At 33.7% G+C, this 19,695-nt stretch overlaps 4 protein-coding genes across 4 annotated transcripts; 3 read left to right on the top strand and 1 right to left on the bottom strand.

Annotated features, from left to right (window-relative positions):
- Positions 1-572: 572 nt before the first annotated feature.
- On the bottom strand, positions 573-1,847 carry LOC140875690 (acyl carrier protein 1, chloroplastic-like). Its single transcript, XM_073279458.1, has 4 exons — positions 1,689-1,847; positions 1,252-1,350; positions 996-1,118; positions 573-885 (listed from the first exon to the last, which is right to left on the bottom strand). The coding sequence occupies exons 1-4, from the start codon at positions 1,761-1,763 to the stop codon at positions 754-756; spliced, it is 429 nt and encodes a 142-aa protein (XP_073135559.1). The 5' UTR covers positions 1,764-1,847; the 3' UTR covers positions 573-753.
- Positions 1,848-4,969: 3,122 nt separating this feature from the next.
- Positions 4,970-8,200, top strand: LOC140880902 (glutamine synthetase nodule isozyme). The gene is made up of 12 exons (XM_073285790.1): positions 4,970-5,113; positions 5,681-5,720; positions 5,905-6,008; positions 6,110-6,158; positions 6,566-6,672; positions 6,750-6,837; positions 6,920-7,048; positions 7,182-7,256; positions 7,332-7,385; positions 7,500-7,537; positions 7,621-7,780; positions 7,876-8,200. Exons 1-12 carry the CDS (start codon positions 5,040-5,042, stop codon positions 8,026-8,028), a joined length of 1,071 nt encoding a protein of 356 aa, XP_073141891.1. The 5' UTR covers positions 4,970-5,039; the 3' UTR covers positions 8,029-8,200.
- Positions 8,201-9,578: 1,378 nt separating this feature from the next.
- LOC140876504 (uncharacterized) lies at positions 9,579-11,576 on the top strand. The gene is made up of 8 exons (XM_073280485.1): positions 9,579-9,644; positions 9,750-9,918; positions 10,155-10,353; positions 10,562-10,632; positions 10,728-10,805; positions 10,882-10,969; positions 11,307-11,362; positions 11,447-11,576. The coding sequence occupies exons 1-8, from the start codon at positions 9,579-9,581 to the stop codon at positions 11,521-11,523; spliced, it is 804 nt and encodes a 267-aa protein (XP_073136586.1). The 3' UTR covers positions 11,524-11,576.
- A 580-nt stretch (positions 11,577-12,156) lies between these two features.
- On the top strand, positions 12,157-19,108 carry LOC140893547 (uncharacterized). Its single transcript, XM_073302631.1, has 11 exons — positions 12,157-12,602; positions 12,993-13,061; positions 13,212-13,307; positions 13,465-13,589; positions 14,391-14,586; positions 14,864-15,039; positions 15,838-15,967; positions 16,394-16,554; positions 17,217-17,296; positions 17,374-17,473; positions 18,733-19,108. Exons 1-11 carry the CDS (start codon positions 12,294-12,296, stop codon positions 18,932-18,934), a joined length of 1,644 nt encoding a protein of 547 aa, XP_073158732.1. The 5' UTR covers positions 12,157-12,293; the 3' UTR covers positions 18,935-19,108.
- The last annotated feature ends 587 nt before the right edge of the window (positions 19,109-19,695 follow it).

The raw sequence follows: 19,695 nt of genomic DNA, 5'->3' as shown, positions 1-19,695 counted from the left end.
AGTTCATTATAGATTATTTCTTATAAGAATCTATTACTATATAGAATAACATTCATGTGAGACGGGTTAATTCTACTTATATTTATAATAATAAGTAATATTTTTGGCATAAAATGTAATATATTTTAATGGATAACTCATATAAAAGACTCGTCTCAAAAAATGATAATTGAGATCGTCTCATATGAGTTTTTGTCCCATATATATTATGTAAGAGCAAGTGGTCTCTTGGTATGAACATTCTCTTGATTTTTGTCATTAAATGATTATGTAATTACGAAAATGTCATTTTTATTATATTTTTTTTGTCATTTCATAAATATTTATTTACAAAAAATGTGATTTTTTTAATATCACTATTTATTATTATTGTTTTTTATTTTCAGTTAAAAAATAGACAATAGAAGACATACAACGCCGTGCATCCAACAATTATTACCACTAATTCTATCGAGATGCTGAAAACCTAATAATTTCGATAAAATATTGATGCTTTAATTGGATAAACACCTCGATCAAACAATCCCTTTTCCTTTGAATTCCACCGTTGTATATATCCGAAACACGAAAAATGAAATAAACTCAATCTTCATTCGATGCTTCAAATACGCGAAGAAATTCCAAAACAATACGCAATATTAAAAGGGTAACGTTAACTTCCTTTCTCCCAAAAAAATAAGATTAACCTAATCTCAAATAATCCGTGAATAATAAATAATAAATCCGCATACTTTTATGAATCGGGGTCTAAAATTAAGTAGCAACCTTCTGCTCGACAAGTTTATGGATCAAGTCCGCCGCCTCTTGTATGGTTGCTATGTTGCCTGAATTATCTTCCGGCACGATTATGTCAAACTCCTCCTCCAACTTCATCACGATTTCGACCTGAGCCGAAACACAAACACACCAATATGCATCTTGATTTATAATGACAAATTCAACAACACATGCATGCAACATGATATTCATGTACACCAATTATATATAGCACGTACAGTATCGAGAGAGTCGGCGCCGAGATCGGAGAATTTGCTATCAGGGGTGATTGCAGCATCCGGAGTTAAAGCCAGCTGCTCTTTCACTATGCTACAAACTCTATCCACCGTCTCCGGCTTTGCCTGTTTCATATATACAGTTTAAGTACATTTATTCTTTTTCTCTAAAACAAGATAATTATGGGTTTTGCATTTTATGGAATATAATAAAAATGTGTATGAAATTAATTAGTACTACTCAATATGCATGTCTTACAGCACACATCTGGAATCTTGAAGCTCTGCTATTGCGAGCAAACTTGGCACCGCTTGTTGCCCAAACCATGGACACCATCCTAGGATTTTGGATACTTATCTACAATATATATGCATGTGAAAAATAAATATAAAGAGCACATAAATATAGAAAACATGGAACCAAAAAAAAAAAAACCCAAGTTGTTGGATATTTTAATGTGGATTTACATGTGATTCAGACATGTTAGCTTCACTTCTAAGATTTAAAACAAAGAATGCGATTTAAACTACTGTATTGTACATTTGTTCTGTTCTCACTCAATTTTCCTTGTGTTCAACATGCAAAAATCATATCTCCAAGCATGCAGGTGGTAATAATTTCGAATTACTTAAGCATAAAATGAGGATAAATAAGTTGAATTTAACCAAATTAACTGTGTTTGTTAAATTTGTTACCTGTCTGGAACTAGTCTTCAGAGACAATTGCATTGGTGCCCCAAATCTACTACAAGCAGCTGAAACAGAGGCCATTGGAGGTAATAATTAAGCAAGTGTTGTTCGTGGTTTTATTTTCTAAGACAAAATATTGTAAATAGAGGAGATTTCTTCAGGGTTTCATGTCTGACCACCAAAAAGATAAGAGGGCCAGAGGGGGCGTGAAGGGTTAATTGCATTTTGACATCCTAACTACCCTAAATTCTCATCACAAACCCTTCTCTTTTTCTTTTTTTTTGTTAATCGGATAATTTTGCACCTATATGTTTTTTTCGAAAACTTAGTAGAGAGGGACTATATAAAGTGCCATATATATAATTAAATTACTCGCAATATAACAGCAATTTGAGAAAAAAACATGTGGCGTAATCATTCATTACAATTTACACCATGTATTGTTCATTTAACTGTTGTGATTATAGATGACAATGAAATTTAATAGAGAATTTGAAAACCGAAATAGTTTGAGGGCCGGGGTGAATTGGAATTATTAAAGTTTTCTTGGACGCGCATTAGCTAAGCTACAAAACAAAGTTTTACACAAAAAGGATCGGAGGCCATACGAGTGGTGAGCATTCACTCTATCGACTGCAGATCCTATCCGATTCCTCTTGTTTAAATTCTCAAGCGCAACAAATTGGAAATTTGATTTTATTGGGGCCATTTTAGTTTACCCCTTAGTAGCTCAGAAGTTTTCGTACTTGTGTTTTGCATTGAGATTATAACATCTCATTAACCGATTTTGAAGTGATTGTAGTATGTATATTTAGTAAGAACTCAATTAATTAATGGTGTTGAAATATTATAAGGCAGCAAGAATTTAATAGATTATTTATTTATAAAATAAGATATTAATTATATGAGTTAAGTGATAAAGATATATGAGATAATCCGAAAAGGGGTAAGAAAATTATTGTGGCACGGGATATGAATCATATGATTATAGGATCAATGCTATTCATAATCGATATTCTTGACTTTTGTGTTTTCTAGAGTTTAATATGATAAATCTCAAAATTTATTATGCTATTTTTATTTAATATATATATATATATTGAGAGTACAATACAAACTTGATCCAAATTATTACAAACCTTTTAAATCTACCTAAATAAATTAAAAAAACAATTACAAAAAAAAAGAGCTAAATTTACCTAAATAAGTTTTAAAAAAAATACTCACAATCAGCAGAAATCGAACCTAAATCAAAGGGTCTCGCCTCAACTTTAGACTATCACGCTAGCTTACGCTTGTTGACTTTGAAATTTGAAATAAAATAAGGTGTTACATGTTTGAAAGCAATGTTCTAAATTCTTAATTTGCCAACAAATCTCTCCTGCTTTTAAACTAATAAAGGATTTATCTTAATAAAGTACAACACCCCGCGTAATTACACGCAGTTATTTTTCTTTTCCATCGGTATAAATTATAACTCGAACTCCAGTTTTGTTAACTTGGATAAATTCAACGTGAAAATTTATTTTCTAATCTTCGATCGTAATACAAGACGAGCCAAAGCAATGTTCATTGCACAATATTTTTTTTTTTGGGAGATATCTTAATTAAATACAAGTCCCTAATATTTTTACAATACAATCAGCTAAAAACAAGATTTTATATACCATATCGTAAAATTTCCCTTTCGAAAAAAAAAAACCAAATCGTTAAACAATATATTCATCTATAATAATTAATTATATTTCTATACATGCCCCATGAATAGTATCACTATTATCATGCGGATAATCTACATTAGATAAGATGTGAAACCTCGAGATCCACAGAAATCTCGATCCCAAATCCACAAGAGCTAATATAAAGCAAATACGGTTTGATTGGTGGGCGATGATGGCCAATGATAATCGTTTCTATCAAAACCAAATTAAATTAATCAATCTCTTTAGTCTTCACTAATAATGAATATTATATATTACACATTTTACTTTGTAAACTAGTTTAGTATGGATATCATGTGCTATAAAAAAATTAGATTATAGTATCATGTCGTATCGAAATTTTTTCAATATACAGACATATTTTCGATATATATACGATATTAATATGTATTTTTTCATACCAAAATTTCGATATTGATATCGGTATGAATTTTTTTCATATCGATATTTTTGTTACGGTATACTGAAAAATCATCCCTAATTGAATGTGAGTGTTTTAAAATACAACACATTAAACTAAAGTATAGTCAAGTCAAACCCCGAGAGACATAATTAGATTAAAAAAATAATTATCAAGGGAGATAATGCAATAAAAAAAAAAATTCTAGAAGAATAACAGGACAATACTAGATGGGAGAATTGGCAATAGTATTTGTACTATTTAGATTTGTTTGTTAGTGGGAAGATATAAATCTCACGTAGGTTGTTTGGGAATAAGTGACTTGAAAGTTGAATCTTCGTTTGCCAAGGATTCTGCAGAATCTAATTCCGGATTCCTCTACATATTAACGATATCGCTTGATTCCCTGCCTCTCATAACAATAATTAATATTAATTTTCAATTGACGTATAATAAAAAAAATCAATTAATTAAATTGTTTCAAAATAATAATAAAAAAATTTCCCAACTACCGACGCTTTATTGTCATTTATCACGATCATCCTATGAAAGAAATAAAGAAACCCAAACAATTGGCTTGTTGACCTCGTGGTTGCACTTGCACCAAACTTCAGTCTTCAAGTTACACCTACCACATGCCATGCATAGGATGATTTATTTATTTATTTATAATCGAGGAATTTATGAAATTGAATTTCGAATTTGAGATTTTGTTCGAATTTGAGATTTTGATGTCAATCGAGCTCTATACAACCGGTTTTGTTAATATTTTTAATTATATATAACCAAGTGATGATGTAATAATATACATCAATATATGAAGCTATGATTGAGGATTTTAATTAACTTATGTAGTTTTAACCTTTTCAATTGGACATTTTAAACAAGTTTAGCAAATATAATTTTGATATCACCTTCTACTATAATAAAGGAATCAAGCAGATCGAATACGAATTTTCTTTTCCATCACACTCACATCTCTCTTCGTAAATGATTTAATTTTATATACAAAGTAAGGAGGAAAAGTAAAGGAAATAAATATTATTTTATGGAAAAAAATTACCCGCATTTGAGGTTTGACTAGATCCTAGAAAATTGGAGTAATAAAGAAAAATAATAATGAAGGAAACAAATGTTATAGACGCAAACTTTTCCAATATAAAAGATCACATCCATCATAAATAACAAGCCAGTGTAAAGGGTAGTCTAATACATTTGTGAAGAAGAAATTAAACCATGTCTCTGCTAAATGATCTCATCAACTTGAACCTCTCCGAGGTCACTAACAAAGTCATTGCTGAGTATATATGGTGAGTTCTTTCAAAGTTCTTTTTTTCTTTTTCGTATTTTTGCCACTTTTGTTTTGTTTTGTTTGTGTTTTTTGTTCTTCTTGATGCTTGGTTGAGATTTTCACCATCTTAAGTTTTGGGGTTTTCTTGGTTGTGATTTAAAATGCTTCTAATATGTTCGGTGGAGTTTCAGTATGTACGTGTTGTGATAAAGTTTGGATCTTTTTTAGATTTTTGGCGATTTATTATTATTCGGGGATGGAAGAAGGCATCTTGATCTTGTAATCGATAATGGCATTTGTTGTGTTTTGTGATGATTTTTGTCTTTGCCATTGGTTATTGTATCTTTTTTCTATTTTTTTATATTTATTTTATTCTGTTAAATGGGGTTTGAATGATACTCTTGTTTTAGTTTTTAATTTTTAACTAATCTGTTGATCCATCAAATACATAACATGAAGATTTTTTTTTAAAATTTTTTGGCCGATTTTCTACGAACTGAATTGATAATTTTGATCATGGGCATAGTTTTATATATTAACATAGAATTAGACTTTTTCCTGATGCTAAAGATTTGGTATGATCCAGGATTGGTGGATCTGGCATGGATCTTCGGAGCAAGGCCAGGGTAACTCGTTTTCCTTAAAACACATTCAAACACAAGCACATGCAACTTGGATTCTAGGCTAGTGGCGATTTTGATGTCCGAAGTTTAATATCTTTTACTTTCAGAAAACCGCGAAATTTGATACTTTTTATCTGGCAACTTCCTCAACATGTCTGGTTATTCATTTGTGTGTGCTATTTGACAGACTCTCACTGGTACGGAGTCCGATCCGTCCAAGCTTCCTAAGTGGAACTATGATGGTTCTAGCACAGGTCAAGCACCAGGAGAAGACAGTGAAGTTATTTTATAGTAAGCCTTTTTCTACCTTTTTTTATTGCATATTATTATTGTTTTTCTGTAGTGTTACTTTCCCATTTATAGATTACAAACTTCTGTTTATTTCTTTACAGCCCTCAGGCAATTTTCCCTGATCCATTCAGGAGAGGAAAGAATATACTTGTAAGTGCTTTATCTCTATGGATGTGAGTGATTCACCCTGGCAAGCTTGTGCAGTTTTATGGTCAAGCTCATCAAGATTATCTATGGAAGTTGGAGCTTCCGGAGATCGAGTAGAACTTGGTCAAGTGGCCAATGCTTGTCCCAAATTTGATTGGCATTCAAGTTTTTTCATTTGAGATTTATTCATAAGAAAATAGTAATTTGTTCAAATAAAATCAAATATACACATAAATATGACTAGAGATTGTGTAGCTTGTTATGAGGAGCTAGACTCAACACCCATCACTTCTAGATTGTTGATTTTTGGTCCCAATATGCTGGCTGTAGAATAACCCCAATCGGCACCTCATTATTTTTACCTTCCTGTTTTAAGGAAATGGTGTTTTTATGGTTTTTTGTTTCCACAGGTCATGTGTGATGCGTACACACCCGCCGGCGAGCCTATTCCTACAAACAAGAGATATAATGCTGCCAAAGTATTTAGCAAGCCTGAGGTTGTTGCTGAGGAACCTTGGTATGACATGATCCACGATGTTTTGTCAAAATTTGGTTACATAGAACAATATTTTTAATTTTATGATCAAAATACAGGTATGGGATAGAGCAAGAGTACACTTTGCTACAAAAAGATGTGAAGTGGCCGTATGGATGGCCTGTTGGAGGATTCCCAGGACCTCAGGTAATCGAACGATGCAATATTAAATCTAGTTACTTGGAATGGATTTGTGTATGATTACTAACTTGTCCATGCTTACATATAGGGGCCATACTATTGTGGAATTGGTGCTGATAAGGCGTTTGGCCGTGAAATTGTTGATGCTCACTACAAAGCATGTTTGTATGCTGGAATCAACATCAGTGGCATCAATGGTGAAGTTATGCCTGGCCAGGTATATTATTATGGTTTCTTATTAATCCCTATTATGCTTTGCATTAGAATTGGTACATCAAACTGGAAGTTTTCGTGTCTAACATTTTGCAACGCTGAGATGATTACCTACTGCTTGTTCTGATGTTGCTCAGTGGGAATATCAAGTTGGGCCGGCTTTGGGAATATCTTCAGGTGACCAGCTATGGGTGTCCCGCTACATTCTTGAGGTACTTGAGCTTCAGCCAAATGTAAAGCCATTGGCTCTTTTCGCCGCTCTTGACACTTTCATTGTTTCATAACAGAGGATCACAGAGATAGCTGGAGTTGTGGTTTCTTTCGATCCAAAGCCCATCCCGGTACTTCGTTTTCTTCCCATTGTCGAGTTTGTGGTTGCTTTTGTGGTATCATTTGCACAAGGCCGAGCAAATCTTTAAACAATTTTTACCCTTTGGTTTCTATTTTATTATCAGGGTGACTGGAATGGAGCCGGAGCTCACACAAATTACAGGTCCAATACTACAGCTTTTAGGCTCACATCTTATTAATTTTCCCTTAGAATCCAACACTAATTAAACCATTGAAAAACTTCAGTACCAAGTCCATGAGAGAGGATGGAGGCTATGAAGTCATCAAGAAAGCAATTGATAAGCTTGGCTTGAGGCACAAAGAACACATTGCTGCTTATGGTGAAGGCAATGAACGCCGTCTCACAGGGAAGCATGAAACAGCCGACATAAACACCTTCTTATGGGTAAATTACCGAAACTTCCAATCTGTAGGAATCCCACTTCGGCTAGGGTGAGATTCAGTCACAGATGATTGTGTGGACCCTGTTGTGTTTTACAGGGTGTGGCCAACCGTGGAGCCTCGATCAGGGTGGGCAGGGACACGGAGAAGGCTGGGAAAGGCTATTTCGAGGACCGGAGGCCTGCTTCAAACATGGATCCGTATGTTGTCACTTCCATGATTGCTGATACCACTATTCTGTGGAAGGCATGAAAGAATCGGATACGAAGATGACTCCCCCTATGATTCAATGATGTCTTGTTTAGTTGGAATGTTTTCTTGATTGGGATTTGGTGCAACTTCTCAAGCCAAACTTTCTTGATTTGATGTGTGCTGCTGTATAAATAATTCTTTAGCTTCAAGAATATGAAACTATGTTGTCGTTTGGATTGTCTAAAAAATTTAACTGCTCTAACATAAGTCTCAACACCACATTTTGAAGATTTGCTTACCGACAGAATTTAACAACACAAAGGTTTTGATAAGATCAACAAAATAACTGCGTTTCAAAATAATTATTAATATAATCAAAGAAAACTTGAAACGCAGTTAGTATTTTTCTGAAAGAAAAACAGACTATTTTTTTTTTGTTTGATATTAGACATAGATAATTATTTTTTTGGTCCTATATATTTCTTATTTTGCGATTTCGGTCATCTATATTTTCAGATTTCAGTTTTAGTATGTTATATTTGTTTTCTTGGCAATTTTAGTCTTTTGTTTTCGATATGACGCTGATGTGACACCAATGCAGTATTGATGTAGAGCTGACGTGTATAATGTCACGTAAGTAGGGGTGTGCAATCGGTTATAACCGAACCGACCGAACCGAAATTATGAAAACCAAACCGACCGATCAAGTTTTTTAACAAATCGAACCGACCAAATTTTATAACAAAACCGACTAAAACCGAACCGATTAAAAATCGATTATTTCGGTTTTCGACCAAAATAATCGATTTTTATTATTATTTTTAAAATAAACCTTTTAAAATCCATTTTAAAAATAGAAACGAAATTATATAAATAAATTTGAAAAAAGTTAAAAATTGAAATGAGCCAAAAAGTCCTAGATATCTTTTTTAGTTGAGTTGGATTAAATAAAATTGGGTATATTATACTAAAGCCCAACACATATAAAAAACTTGGATATCAAAGTTAAGGCCCAATATGTATTTTTTAAAATATATAAATAAATATCAATTTAATCGGTTAAACCGATATTTTTTTAAAAAAACCGAAACCGAACAGATTAAACCGATATAACCGATATTTTTTTAAAAAATAACCGACCAACCGAATAAACCGAACATAATTTTTGATTTTTTTCGGTTCGGTCGTTTTCTCGGTTTAACCTATATTTTGCTCACCCCTACACGTAAGCATTTTCGAAGAAAAAAAAATCGAAATTGTCAAAAATCAAAACATACCTGACTAAAATTGAAATATGAAAACATAAATGATCAAAATCGCAAAATGACAAACATACATAACTAAAGTTGCAGTTTTTCCAATTAGATATTGACACACTAAAATTAAAATAAAATAATCTTTTTGAAATAAAATAAAAATAGTTTATTAAAGAATATATGTAGATAGTTTTGCCTTTCAAAAAAAAAATGTAGATAGTTTTTTGGAAAGAAAAAGAAGGGAAAAAAAATAATTTATGTTTATTATTCTGACAATTTGCCCGTTGAAATTCAAATCCAGAAGACTCGTAAATCCCGAACTCGCAGCGTAAGCCTCTTCATTTCGCCAACGCAATGGGGAGACTGCGAGCAAAATCTGATTACGAAGAAATCAGAAAAGCCCGTATTTCTCAAAACCAGGTTTCAATTTCTTGGTCGAGCCATCGGCAAGATCACGTATTGTGGCTCTTATTTCCATATTCTCCTATGCGTAACCTTGCTTGCATTTATTGGTATCAATAACAGGCTCGATTGGCTTCTCTGGGCCTGCAAAAGACCATCTCAGAACTGCGTTCCCTTTCATCATCGGCCAAATCCGAAAGAACCATAGTCAGAAAACACTGCAAAGTTGATCACTCAGCCACCCCTTTACGCCGTTCCGCCCGATTGAGTGGAAATTTACCCACATCACCAGGTTGATACTTGATTCGGCATATGCATGTGCTGAGTCGAACTGCTCTCGACGAAAAGATACAAACTTTATGTTAATTTGTTTTTAAAACAAGCAAGGTCCCCCTCAACTGCATTGTTCGGCACACCGCCGCTTGAATAGACGAGGATATAATATGATTGACATTACTTCTGTTGTCACTCCTTGTTTGTACATGAAATCGAGTTGAGTTTCATTCTCTTTTGTTTGTTTGTGAACAGGGGAATTGGATCTTTTGGAAGGTAGGGATAGTACCGAAAACAGCAAGGAAAGAAGTTCTGGAAATGTATCAAGGGGGAGGCCCAAAAGGGGAAGGAGATTGCTCATGATTGCACCGGAGGTTTTGGCTCGACGTTGTGAAAGTAAAGGCAGGGGGAGTTTGTATAATCCTGTTTATGGCATTTGCTGCCATTTCTGCAGGTGGTTCTCTACTCTGATGGCACAGTTCATATTTACTTTTTCTTTTACTTGTTATCCTCATTTGCTTCTTGTTTTGCTTTTCATAAGCTAAGGTTTTTAATGATGGCAAATTCTTCTGAAATTTTTGAGAGTACCTTTTGCCCGCAGTTTGATATTACCATTAATGAGTAGATTTTGGTTGTCATGACTTTTTCTTGAAAAAATTCAGGCAAAAGAAAATGTGTGGTGAAGAAGACTGCAAACATTGTGGTTATCTTGACATGGACGAACCATGTACAGGTCAGTTTACTTCAAAAAACCATCTTATCATTCCTTCAATTCTCTTCCTTCTATGCGGGATTTTGATAATGTATATCCCACAATCTTTCATGCAGGCAAAACAGACTGCTCAAACTGTCATTCTAGTAATGGCATTCTTTGCCGAGCTTGTCTCAAGGTCAGGTATGGTGAAGGTAAGCTGAATCCTGAGTTCTAGCGTAGCAAAAATTCATTGTGGGTGCTAAATCGTGCTTTTCATGCATCTGCTAGAAATGGAGGAAGTTAGGGCTAACAAAGAATGGATTTGCCCTCACTGCGTGGAAGACAAAGGAATCAACCCTTTCTGGATATGTAATAGGTAAGTTTGCCATCTAGTACATTTATCTCAAATCAACATGAGCTTGAAATACATATACATTCTACTTGTTTCATGTCGTGAAAACTTTGAAGTCATCAGCAGAACAATTTTTGGGGCTGGCCAGGGAATAATTTACAGTGTTTGGCTCCGCTTTTTCTTTCACAACATTTTAAAGTTTTACGAAGTAAAAGCTGAGAAGTGATTATTAAAAAACGTTCTCCAAACATTGACTTGGTGTAATTTGTGGTGCCACTAACTACATTTTTAAATAAGATATGTAATTGAATATTGCAATACTTTTTTCCTCTGACATTTCTTGAGATGTGGATGAAAATAGTTCATTCTGCCTGAAGAAGCGAAAGATGGTTCCAACTGGGATAGCCATATTCAGAGGTTGGTTTGATGTTCTTGTACAGTGGACATCTATTCTCATGTATTTTATTTGGATTTTGGTTGATGCATCGATTCTTTGGACAGCTAGAGAAATGGGATTCAAATCTGTGGCGCATCTATTGATGGACAAGCTTGCACGAGCTGATAAAAGTAGACAATGAAGCTTTTCCCATTTTCGTTTTATGCTAATGTTTGTGCCTTTGTGGTATCTGTATTAAGTGTGATTTGTAGACATAAAATGAGGTCGGTAATAGACCAAATTACTACTCCGATTTCTTCATTTTTTGTATCATAAACGAAACCATATACATAAATCGATTATATATTAGTCACTATATATTAAATCTTTTATAATAAAAAATAAAAGCGACACACACACATATAGTCTTGCTAATAACTAATAACAATTTGATATAGCTAAAAGCATTTACGTAATAAGTTAGAGCCATAATACATATAACACACAAATTAATAACATAAATCTTGATAAATATTTATTACTATTTAATTTATTTAATAAAATAGAGAGGTATAAATAATTTATAAATTTCGATATATTTAAATAAACTTTCAAAATCAATATTTAAGATTAAAAAATAAAATTATATTGTAATTTTCTATCTTTTTAAAATTTGACCTCCCATAATCTTACTCCACTTTTCCATGACATTGACATCTACTAATTTTTCATAATGTTATTTTAATTATTTCTATCAACTCAATATTCTATTGTTTATTTGCCATAATTAAATATATGTATATTTTTGAAGATATAGGCGTAAATAGGCGAAATCCAAGTCATTAGCCTATTAGGCCATGGAAGACAAAGCAACGAATCAATACTGCAGAATCCGAACTCAGCACCGGATACCCAAATTGATTTGAGCAATTAGGGTTTTGTGATTTCAAAATCTACCCTCGTCTCTAAGCAATGCAATTATCCCAAAATTACTACTTCAGCTCTATCCATTCAAATCCAGCAAAGCCAAACATTGTCTTCTGCAATTCTAGGAACCCGTCTCCAAAGTTCAGGAACTTGGGATTTTCGAGCACGGTATTTCCATCCGTTAAAGGCATCTCTACAAATTTCGGTTACCGTAGACACCAGCGCCGCGGCCGCTTTGCTTCCTTTGTTGCTGCTAAAACAACCTCAAGTTCCGATTACTACTCTGTTCTCAATGTCGGAAGAAGTGCTACTCTGCAAGAAATTAAATCTTCTTATCGTAAACTTGCTCGTAAGGTAATTTTCTCTTATTTGTCTTCATATACTGTTTGTCTTAATACTTTAGTTGATCGCAAATGTATTAATATAAAGAGGGAAAATGTTTCCTACCCCAAGGAATTGTTCAATGACGTTATTCTGCAAATGTTGAAATAGATTTTCGACTACATTTAATGTGCTACGTACATTTTCTTGCCGTGTGATGATTTTAGTCTTACGTACCGAATGCAAACACCTTCATCATGAAGAGGTACCGATCACGGCTTGTTCCGAATGTGTATTTTTCTTGGCTTGTATGCATGCTTGTGGCCATGTGATTCCTTGGGAATCCCTATTATGTTTAAAAAACTGCATTTTGTAATGTGGATCACTACTGACCACTGATTCAAAATTCTCATTTGAAAACAGTATCATCCAGATATGAACAAGGAACCTGGTGCTGAAGAAAAGTTTAAAGAAATAAGTGCTGCATATGAGGTACCATTGACTTGCTACATAGCTTCTCTCTATCAATCTCTCACTAATGTATATATGCATACATATCTTCGTTTGTACATTCAATGTATTAATTTGATTCATTTAATACTCTCCTCCTTTGTGTGCTGTTGTAACAAGGTATCTATATAGGTGTTATCAGACGATGAGAAAAGGTCTGCATATGATCGGTTTGGTGAGGAAGGTTTACGTGGAGAATTCGATGCTTCAAATGTTGGGCCTCAAGGGGTAAGATTGCAAAAATCTGGCTGTTAACGCCACATTTTTCATGTTCTGTGTTGGAAATGTACTTTTTCCCTCTCTATGCATTAGAGTATAGCCCTTTTTTTCTCCTAATTCCTTTGTCAGTGCATCACCACTCAAATTCTCACTGTATATTTTGTAGGTGGATCCATTTGATGTTTTTGCTGATATTTTTGGTGAATCCAATGGATTTTTCGGAGGACGCGGTGAACCAAATGGCTTTAATTTTAGTTTCAAAGAGAAAGGAAGTCGTAATCTTGACATCCGGTAATAGTGTATTGTAATTTTATCAAATATATCTCCTTTATCAATGCAAATTTACTGTCAATCTGCTTCATAAGGAATTTAAATTTTTTAAAAAAAATTCACCCACCAATTAAAAGAGGTTGAAATTTCAATTCCTAGATCTTTATATCCAAAACCACGTTTGTATGCGATGAATGCTTGTATGGGTTATCTTTTGCAATTTGTCTATATCATTAGAGGATTCAGATTATCTTTTGCAATTTGTCTATGCCATGAGAGGATTCAATTCATGGGTGGTACGTATAACTATCATACCGATTGGTATACCAAAAGATTCGGTACGTATAACTAGCGTACCGATGATACCGAAATTACCTAAATTTCGGTACGGTATCGGTATATATTGTTTTATATCGAAAAAACCTTATATATTTTTTAACTTATGACTTTATTAATTAAAAATATAATATATTTTTAAATTTATATATATTGTTTCGATATTTCGTTATATATAGAAATTTCCAAATTTCATACCGTTACCTTAACGAAAAGTTTGTTATTGTTGCCATACCATACCTGAATCTTTCCGGTATACCAAAATTTTTCTAAATTTGGTATTTTTCGGTACGGTAAACTCGGTATATCGAGTATTTCTGTATTTTTTGCCCACCCCTAATCAATTTGTATCTTAATTTACAATGTTGTATGTGATTTTATAACTTTCCAGTACGATTGATCTAGGCAATTTTTATGATCTTTCTCTTGAATATGGTGATCAATAATGTTGTTATATAATTGTTTTTTCATTCATCTACATTGTAGATATGATTTATATTTGAGTTTCGAAGAATCAATATTTGGTGGTCAACGTGACATTGAGTTACAACGCACTGTGACATGTGATGATTGTGGTGGAACGGGAGCAAAGTCCAGCAGTTGTCTGAAGTCATGTACGGTTTGTGGAGGTAGAGGAGGAGTGGTTGAAACACAGAAAACTCCTTTTGGCATTATGTCTCAGGTGCTCCAATTCAGTAATGGTTCAATAAATAACTCCAAATAATGGTACTTACAGCTACTCGATTCCAAGCAGCGGAGGACCAAACAATTGAAGAAAATTAACAATTATAGTCGACTGTTTTGTTATTTGGACTTTTTAGCATTTAGTGAAATTGCAAAAGGAAGCTGAAAAGTTTTACAAAAAGGCTTAAGCAGTAGTAAATCTGAGTGGTTTTCTCGTGGTATTTGATTTTGTCTTTGTTTGACATCCTGTCTAGATGATTGTCTCTGAACTGTAGGTGACCACTTGCTCAAAATGTGGAGGTGATGGGAAGATAATTACTGATAGTTGTCGAAAATGCAATGGCCGTGGACATGTTCTAGCAAAACATAGAATTGACGTGGTGGTTCCACCTGGCATTGATGATGGATCCACAATGCAAGTTCGTGGAGAGGGAAATTTCGATAAAAAGAGGTGCCTTTGACCTGCAATTGTCACTTCATGAAATAAATTTACAACTGACTCTGAATTGTCTTCCTATGTTATTATTACACTGTTGTATCACTTTTATCTGAATTGTCTTCCTATGTTATTATTACGCTGTTGTATCACTTTTATTCAAGTGCTAAATCATTGGCTATTCTAGCTTTCTTTTTACTATCATAATAATACCTATTCTTGCTTACTCTGTTGGGTAATAATTTTAAACAGCAGTTTTTTTTTCTTATGTCGCTAGAATGATGAAATTGTCTCTAGGATGTTATGACATCAATTAATTTGGTGAACAAAAATTTTAATGATCTAGGAATTATTATATCAATGACCCTGTAGCAGTCAATATAAAACTTTGGCTTTTAAGTTGAAAACAATGTGACTCAATTTTTTTTGTTTTATTTTGTCTGAGGGCTGTGGTATACAACTACAAAGGTATCTCCAGCACCATTAAGTAGCAACCCAACATAGTTTTTTGTGGTAGGTGTTAGTCTAATTTTATTTTGTCCGTGTAGGTGATAATTTATTGTCCAGCTAACTAATCTATTTTGGGAGACATGGTTCAAATATTTTTTTTCCGAGCAACATCGATCCTATAATTTCCAAGGACCAAGAAGAGTCGCATATTCTGAAGTTCCTTTTCCCTTTAGGTTACGTGAAAATGTGCCTTTTCTTCGTTTTTGCACTTTTACTTCTAGCTGTGCCTCTGGTGTTCTGTGCACCATTTGAAAGATTGAATATATTTCACATAAAGCTTGTCTTGCTGTTGTCTCAATGCAGGGGTATAACTGGTGACCTGTATCTGGTCATCCATATTGAGGAAAAACGAGGAATTCGGAGGGATGGCTTGGATTTGTTCTCAAAAGTAAATGTTAATTACACAGAAGCTATTCTGGGGACCATCAGAAAGGTATTAACAATTCTATTTTTTAATTCAATGGTGCATTATATGTTAATGAGAATATAGTCCGAGTCCGACCATTACCTTTCATGCTGAAATATTTCAGCATCTAAAATTTACGAGTGTCAATATCTACTCTAGTACTAGGACTAATACTGATGTCAGGATTCTAGTTTATAAACTTTTTCTGATCTTTTGTATCGTCACCCGTCAATGGTAATGAGCATTCTGTACTTCACCATTTTTGTGTGTGTGTGAGAGAGAGAGAGTAGGCTTTTTACTATCATAAAACTCAATAGATCCTTTTTCCATCATTTTCAAGGAATAATCTGATAATCCTGTGATTTGCTGCAAGTCAAGATAAAATGAATCAGGCTTCAACCCATGAAGTTTTCTTTCAAAAGGTCACTGACGTAATTTTTGAGCAAATCACAGGTGGATACTGTAGGAGGCACTCGGGATCTACGAATTCCCCCAGGAACTCAGCCAGGAGATAAAATTAAGTTGCCACGCTTGGGTGTTCCCGACATTAACAGAGCTTCTGCAAGAGGTGATCATTACTTTACGGTGGACGTACAGATCCCAAAGAAAATTAGGTCTATATCTACTTTTACAGAATGTGTTTGTCTCCGAAAACTTATTGCTTCACTGTGTTCTCTTTCAAATTAATGGGATCTTGTTTCCTTGTATTTAGATGTTCAATCGATTGTCTGTAAGCATTTTCTGCTTCCTGCTTTCCTATGGTTCATTTTTTCATGGTTGCTTGTGCTCTTCTGGTATCTTCTCTAGTTATAATTGATGGCAGTTTGTAATATATTAGATAAGGTCGAGAGAAGGCCCCATGCCCAGATTAAGCAGCCCACTCCTTGCTACTTCAGTGAAGTTATGAAATAGTTTTTAAAGGTAGTAATAACTTAAAAAGGGAAAGAACAAAAAGTAAGGATATAGAGGCAAGTGATGCATGCCATCTCCTTTTGTGTTTTTTTGTTTATTTTATTTATTTTTGTGTGATTTGCTGCTTTACATGTTCCAGAAAATCCAGTTTATAAGTTTTGATAAGTTCACCAGAAATATTATGTTAGGGCAAACATCTCATTCTTTTTTGTCTCGTGATGATGGATACTTATTTATAATGGGAAAAGGTGCACCATAATTTCCTTAATTATTGGTGTCTTGTTTAACGTATGCCATTATATAACATGTCATTATATAACACTTAAATAATCTGTCAATTGATGTTATGCCACCATAATGATAGTGATGCTGAGCGCGCCCTAGTTGAAAAGTTGGCTTCTTTCAAGGAAACCGAGGGCGGCTCGATCCCAGTGAAAAAAGGAGGTTACTTTTTTGCTCAATGAAAATCTTTCCTATTCTATTTCTTCCTCTTTTTGTTGCCTTAGTTTGTTATATTGCAGCAATGCAAGGCAAGCATGATGAAGATAATGTAGATCACAGCTCAAGCAATAGAAGCAAAAGTGACGCGTACTGGTGGAACCGAGTCAAAGACTTCTTGTGGTAGGTTTTCTACATCGCCGAGCCTCTTTCTTACTTACTATATCTGGTTGGATATCCCCACTTTTGTTAGTGCTCATTTGTTACAAACCAGTGCATTCTTTTTAGTCATAGTAGTTGGCATGAGATGATATTATGTTTTATATATTTAGGCCCCGACTCTTTTTATTCATAAGTTTCCCTCTTTCTGTTCGTTCTCATTTGTTATAATGCATCCCATTTCTTTTTGTATTGTGTACCTTAGTCTGAGACCCTCACTGCATAGTATGTTGGATGGGTCCGGTCCAACCTGGGGCTTATAGGTTAGAGCTTGTTTATTGCAGAAGTTGTGCGGTTGTAATGCCCGCTTCTTACAAAGTAATGAGGAATAACTGATTGCCAAATGGAAAAGCTCGTCATAGTAAGGTTAATGAACTTTGTATTGTTTTAGTTGGTGGATTTTGTTGTGTAAATGCATTATACACACGATGGGAGGAGATTAGGGTTGCTCCAAAAAAATCCACAATTTTTTGTGTTATTTCTTTAAGATGCAAGTTCCTTTTCGATCTTGAAGTTTTATATGTTGTGTGTATTTTGATACTACAACCTAGTCACTCTAGCTCATGAAAATTCCACCCCAAAGGTAGACCGTACTCTGAGTATTGGGATGTATACATGGATTCTCTATGCACTCTGCTTGGAATTGTAGCAATTCTTGACAAAGATGGTATTAGCTCCAGAACTAGAATAGGTAGAAGCAACTGATTTTCTCTGGCAAACAATGGACAGAAGAACTCCCTTCACCGAGCAGGTTAATTTGAGATTTAGACTAAAAGAATCCTTTTTTAAGGGCAATAGTCTAAGAGTGTTAAAAGAATATTACGAGAAAAAAGTAACTGTTGGCTGCATGAGAACATAATTACGTATGGGGTGGACTGGTGGAGAGACCGGCAATGTTGAAACATCATTTTGACTATAATTTATTATTATGTGGCTGCTGTGGATCACTAATTTGTTGTTCTCCAGAGTTTATACTCTTTTATTAGCTAATGCATGTCACTTGAATATGGTATCATTTGTTTGTCGCTGCATTTTAAGTTATTTCTTGCTTAGGAGTCTCTTGACATAGTTCGGCAAAGATATCTGGCATTTCTACTTCCATTGTGGTTTCTCCTATTTTTGGTTTTAGCGCATGCTATTAGACTCATTTTATTGTGTCAATTCTCTCATGTAACTTTACTCAGCATCAGATTCCTCAGCTTCTAACCATTTTAACGTCACAGGAGAAAGCAATCCGAGGAAAGATTTGCATCAGTTTGTATCCGGACATCTCCAATTTGGAGATACAATAGAAGCCCTGCAATAGATTTTCCTTGCATGATCGCTATTTCTACCATTTTGGTTTCAGCAATCATGTCCACGCTACGGAAACAGATGAAGGAGATGAAACACAATTCTCATTCTCATCTCTCTCAGAAAAGGTGAAAGAGCAATACTAGTGAATTTTGAAAACTTCATATTTCATGTTAAGTTTTATGTGAAACTTGAAGTCAATATAGAGGGAATACAGGTTTCCTATTTTTGATTTTTCTTAATACTCTGTATCAGATGAATTGATTGCTTTTCATATAATACCCAATTAAGAGAACCTTATTTTTAAAAGGATTTGCAAAATCTGTTCTGGTGTTGGTCGATTTTTGTATCAGTTATAAATTTATAATAAAACTCTATCCAATATTATTTGTCATTCAACATCAATTTACTTTTCGATATTTTCATCACAACAATTTTAAATAGGAGTTTGTGTTAGTATTAGATTTACGATTAAACGGAAAAATATGTTAAATGAAAGGTTTTACATTTTTTTTCCCTGATTGAAAACTCGAATACAATTTCGATCGAGCCTCGAGGGGTAATCAATTTGTTATTTAGGAAAAATTTTGTTGAAAGTATATGGTTAAATAAGTAAAAATTTATATATTTATTTAACATTAAATGTGTATAATTATTCCTTATTTTAGGTTACTCCGCTCATTTTATTCTTTCTGATCACGGGATTATTTGAAAATACACTTATTAATTTTGTTTTTAAAAAAGAAGTTATATGCGGAATAAAGATTAAAATTTTAAAATTTTGAAGTCGTTAAATTTGTCTTTTAAAATTTTTAACCTCAATTTAATTTCTAAGAAAAATAAAAGTTTTTTTTAACGATGCTTTCCGAAAATGAAAATCGTATTAAATACAT

The sequence above is a fragment of the Henckelia pumila genome, chromosome 1 (genome assembly GCF_033568475.1).
Source record: "Henckelia pumila isolate YLH828 chromosome 1, ASM3356847v2, whole genome shotgun sequence".
Classification (NCBI taxonomy): Eukaryota; Viridiplantae; Streptophyta; class Magnoliopsida; order Lamiales; family Gesneriaceae; genus Henckelia; species Henckelia pumila.
The sequence above is the reverse complement of the archived record's forward strand: the minus strand, read 5'-3'. Positions and strand labels throughout refer to the sequence as shown.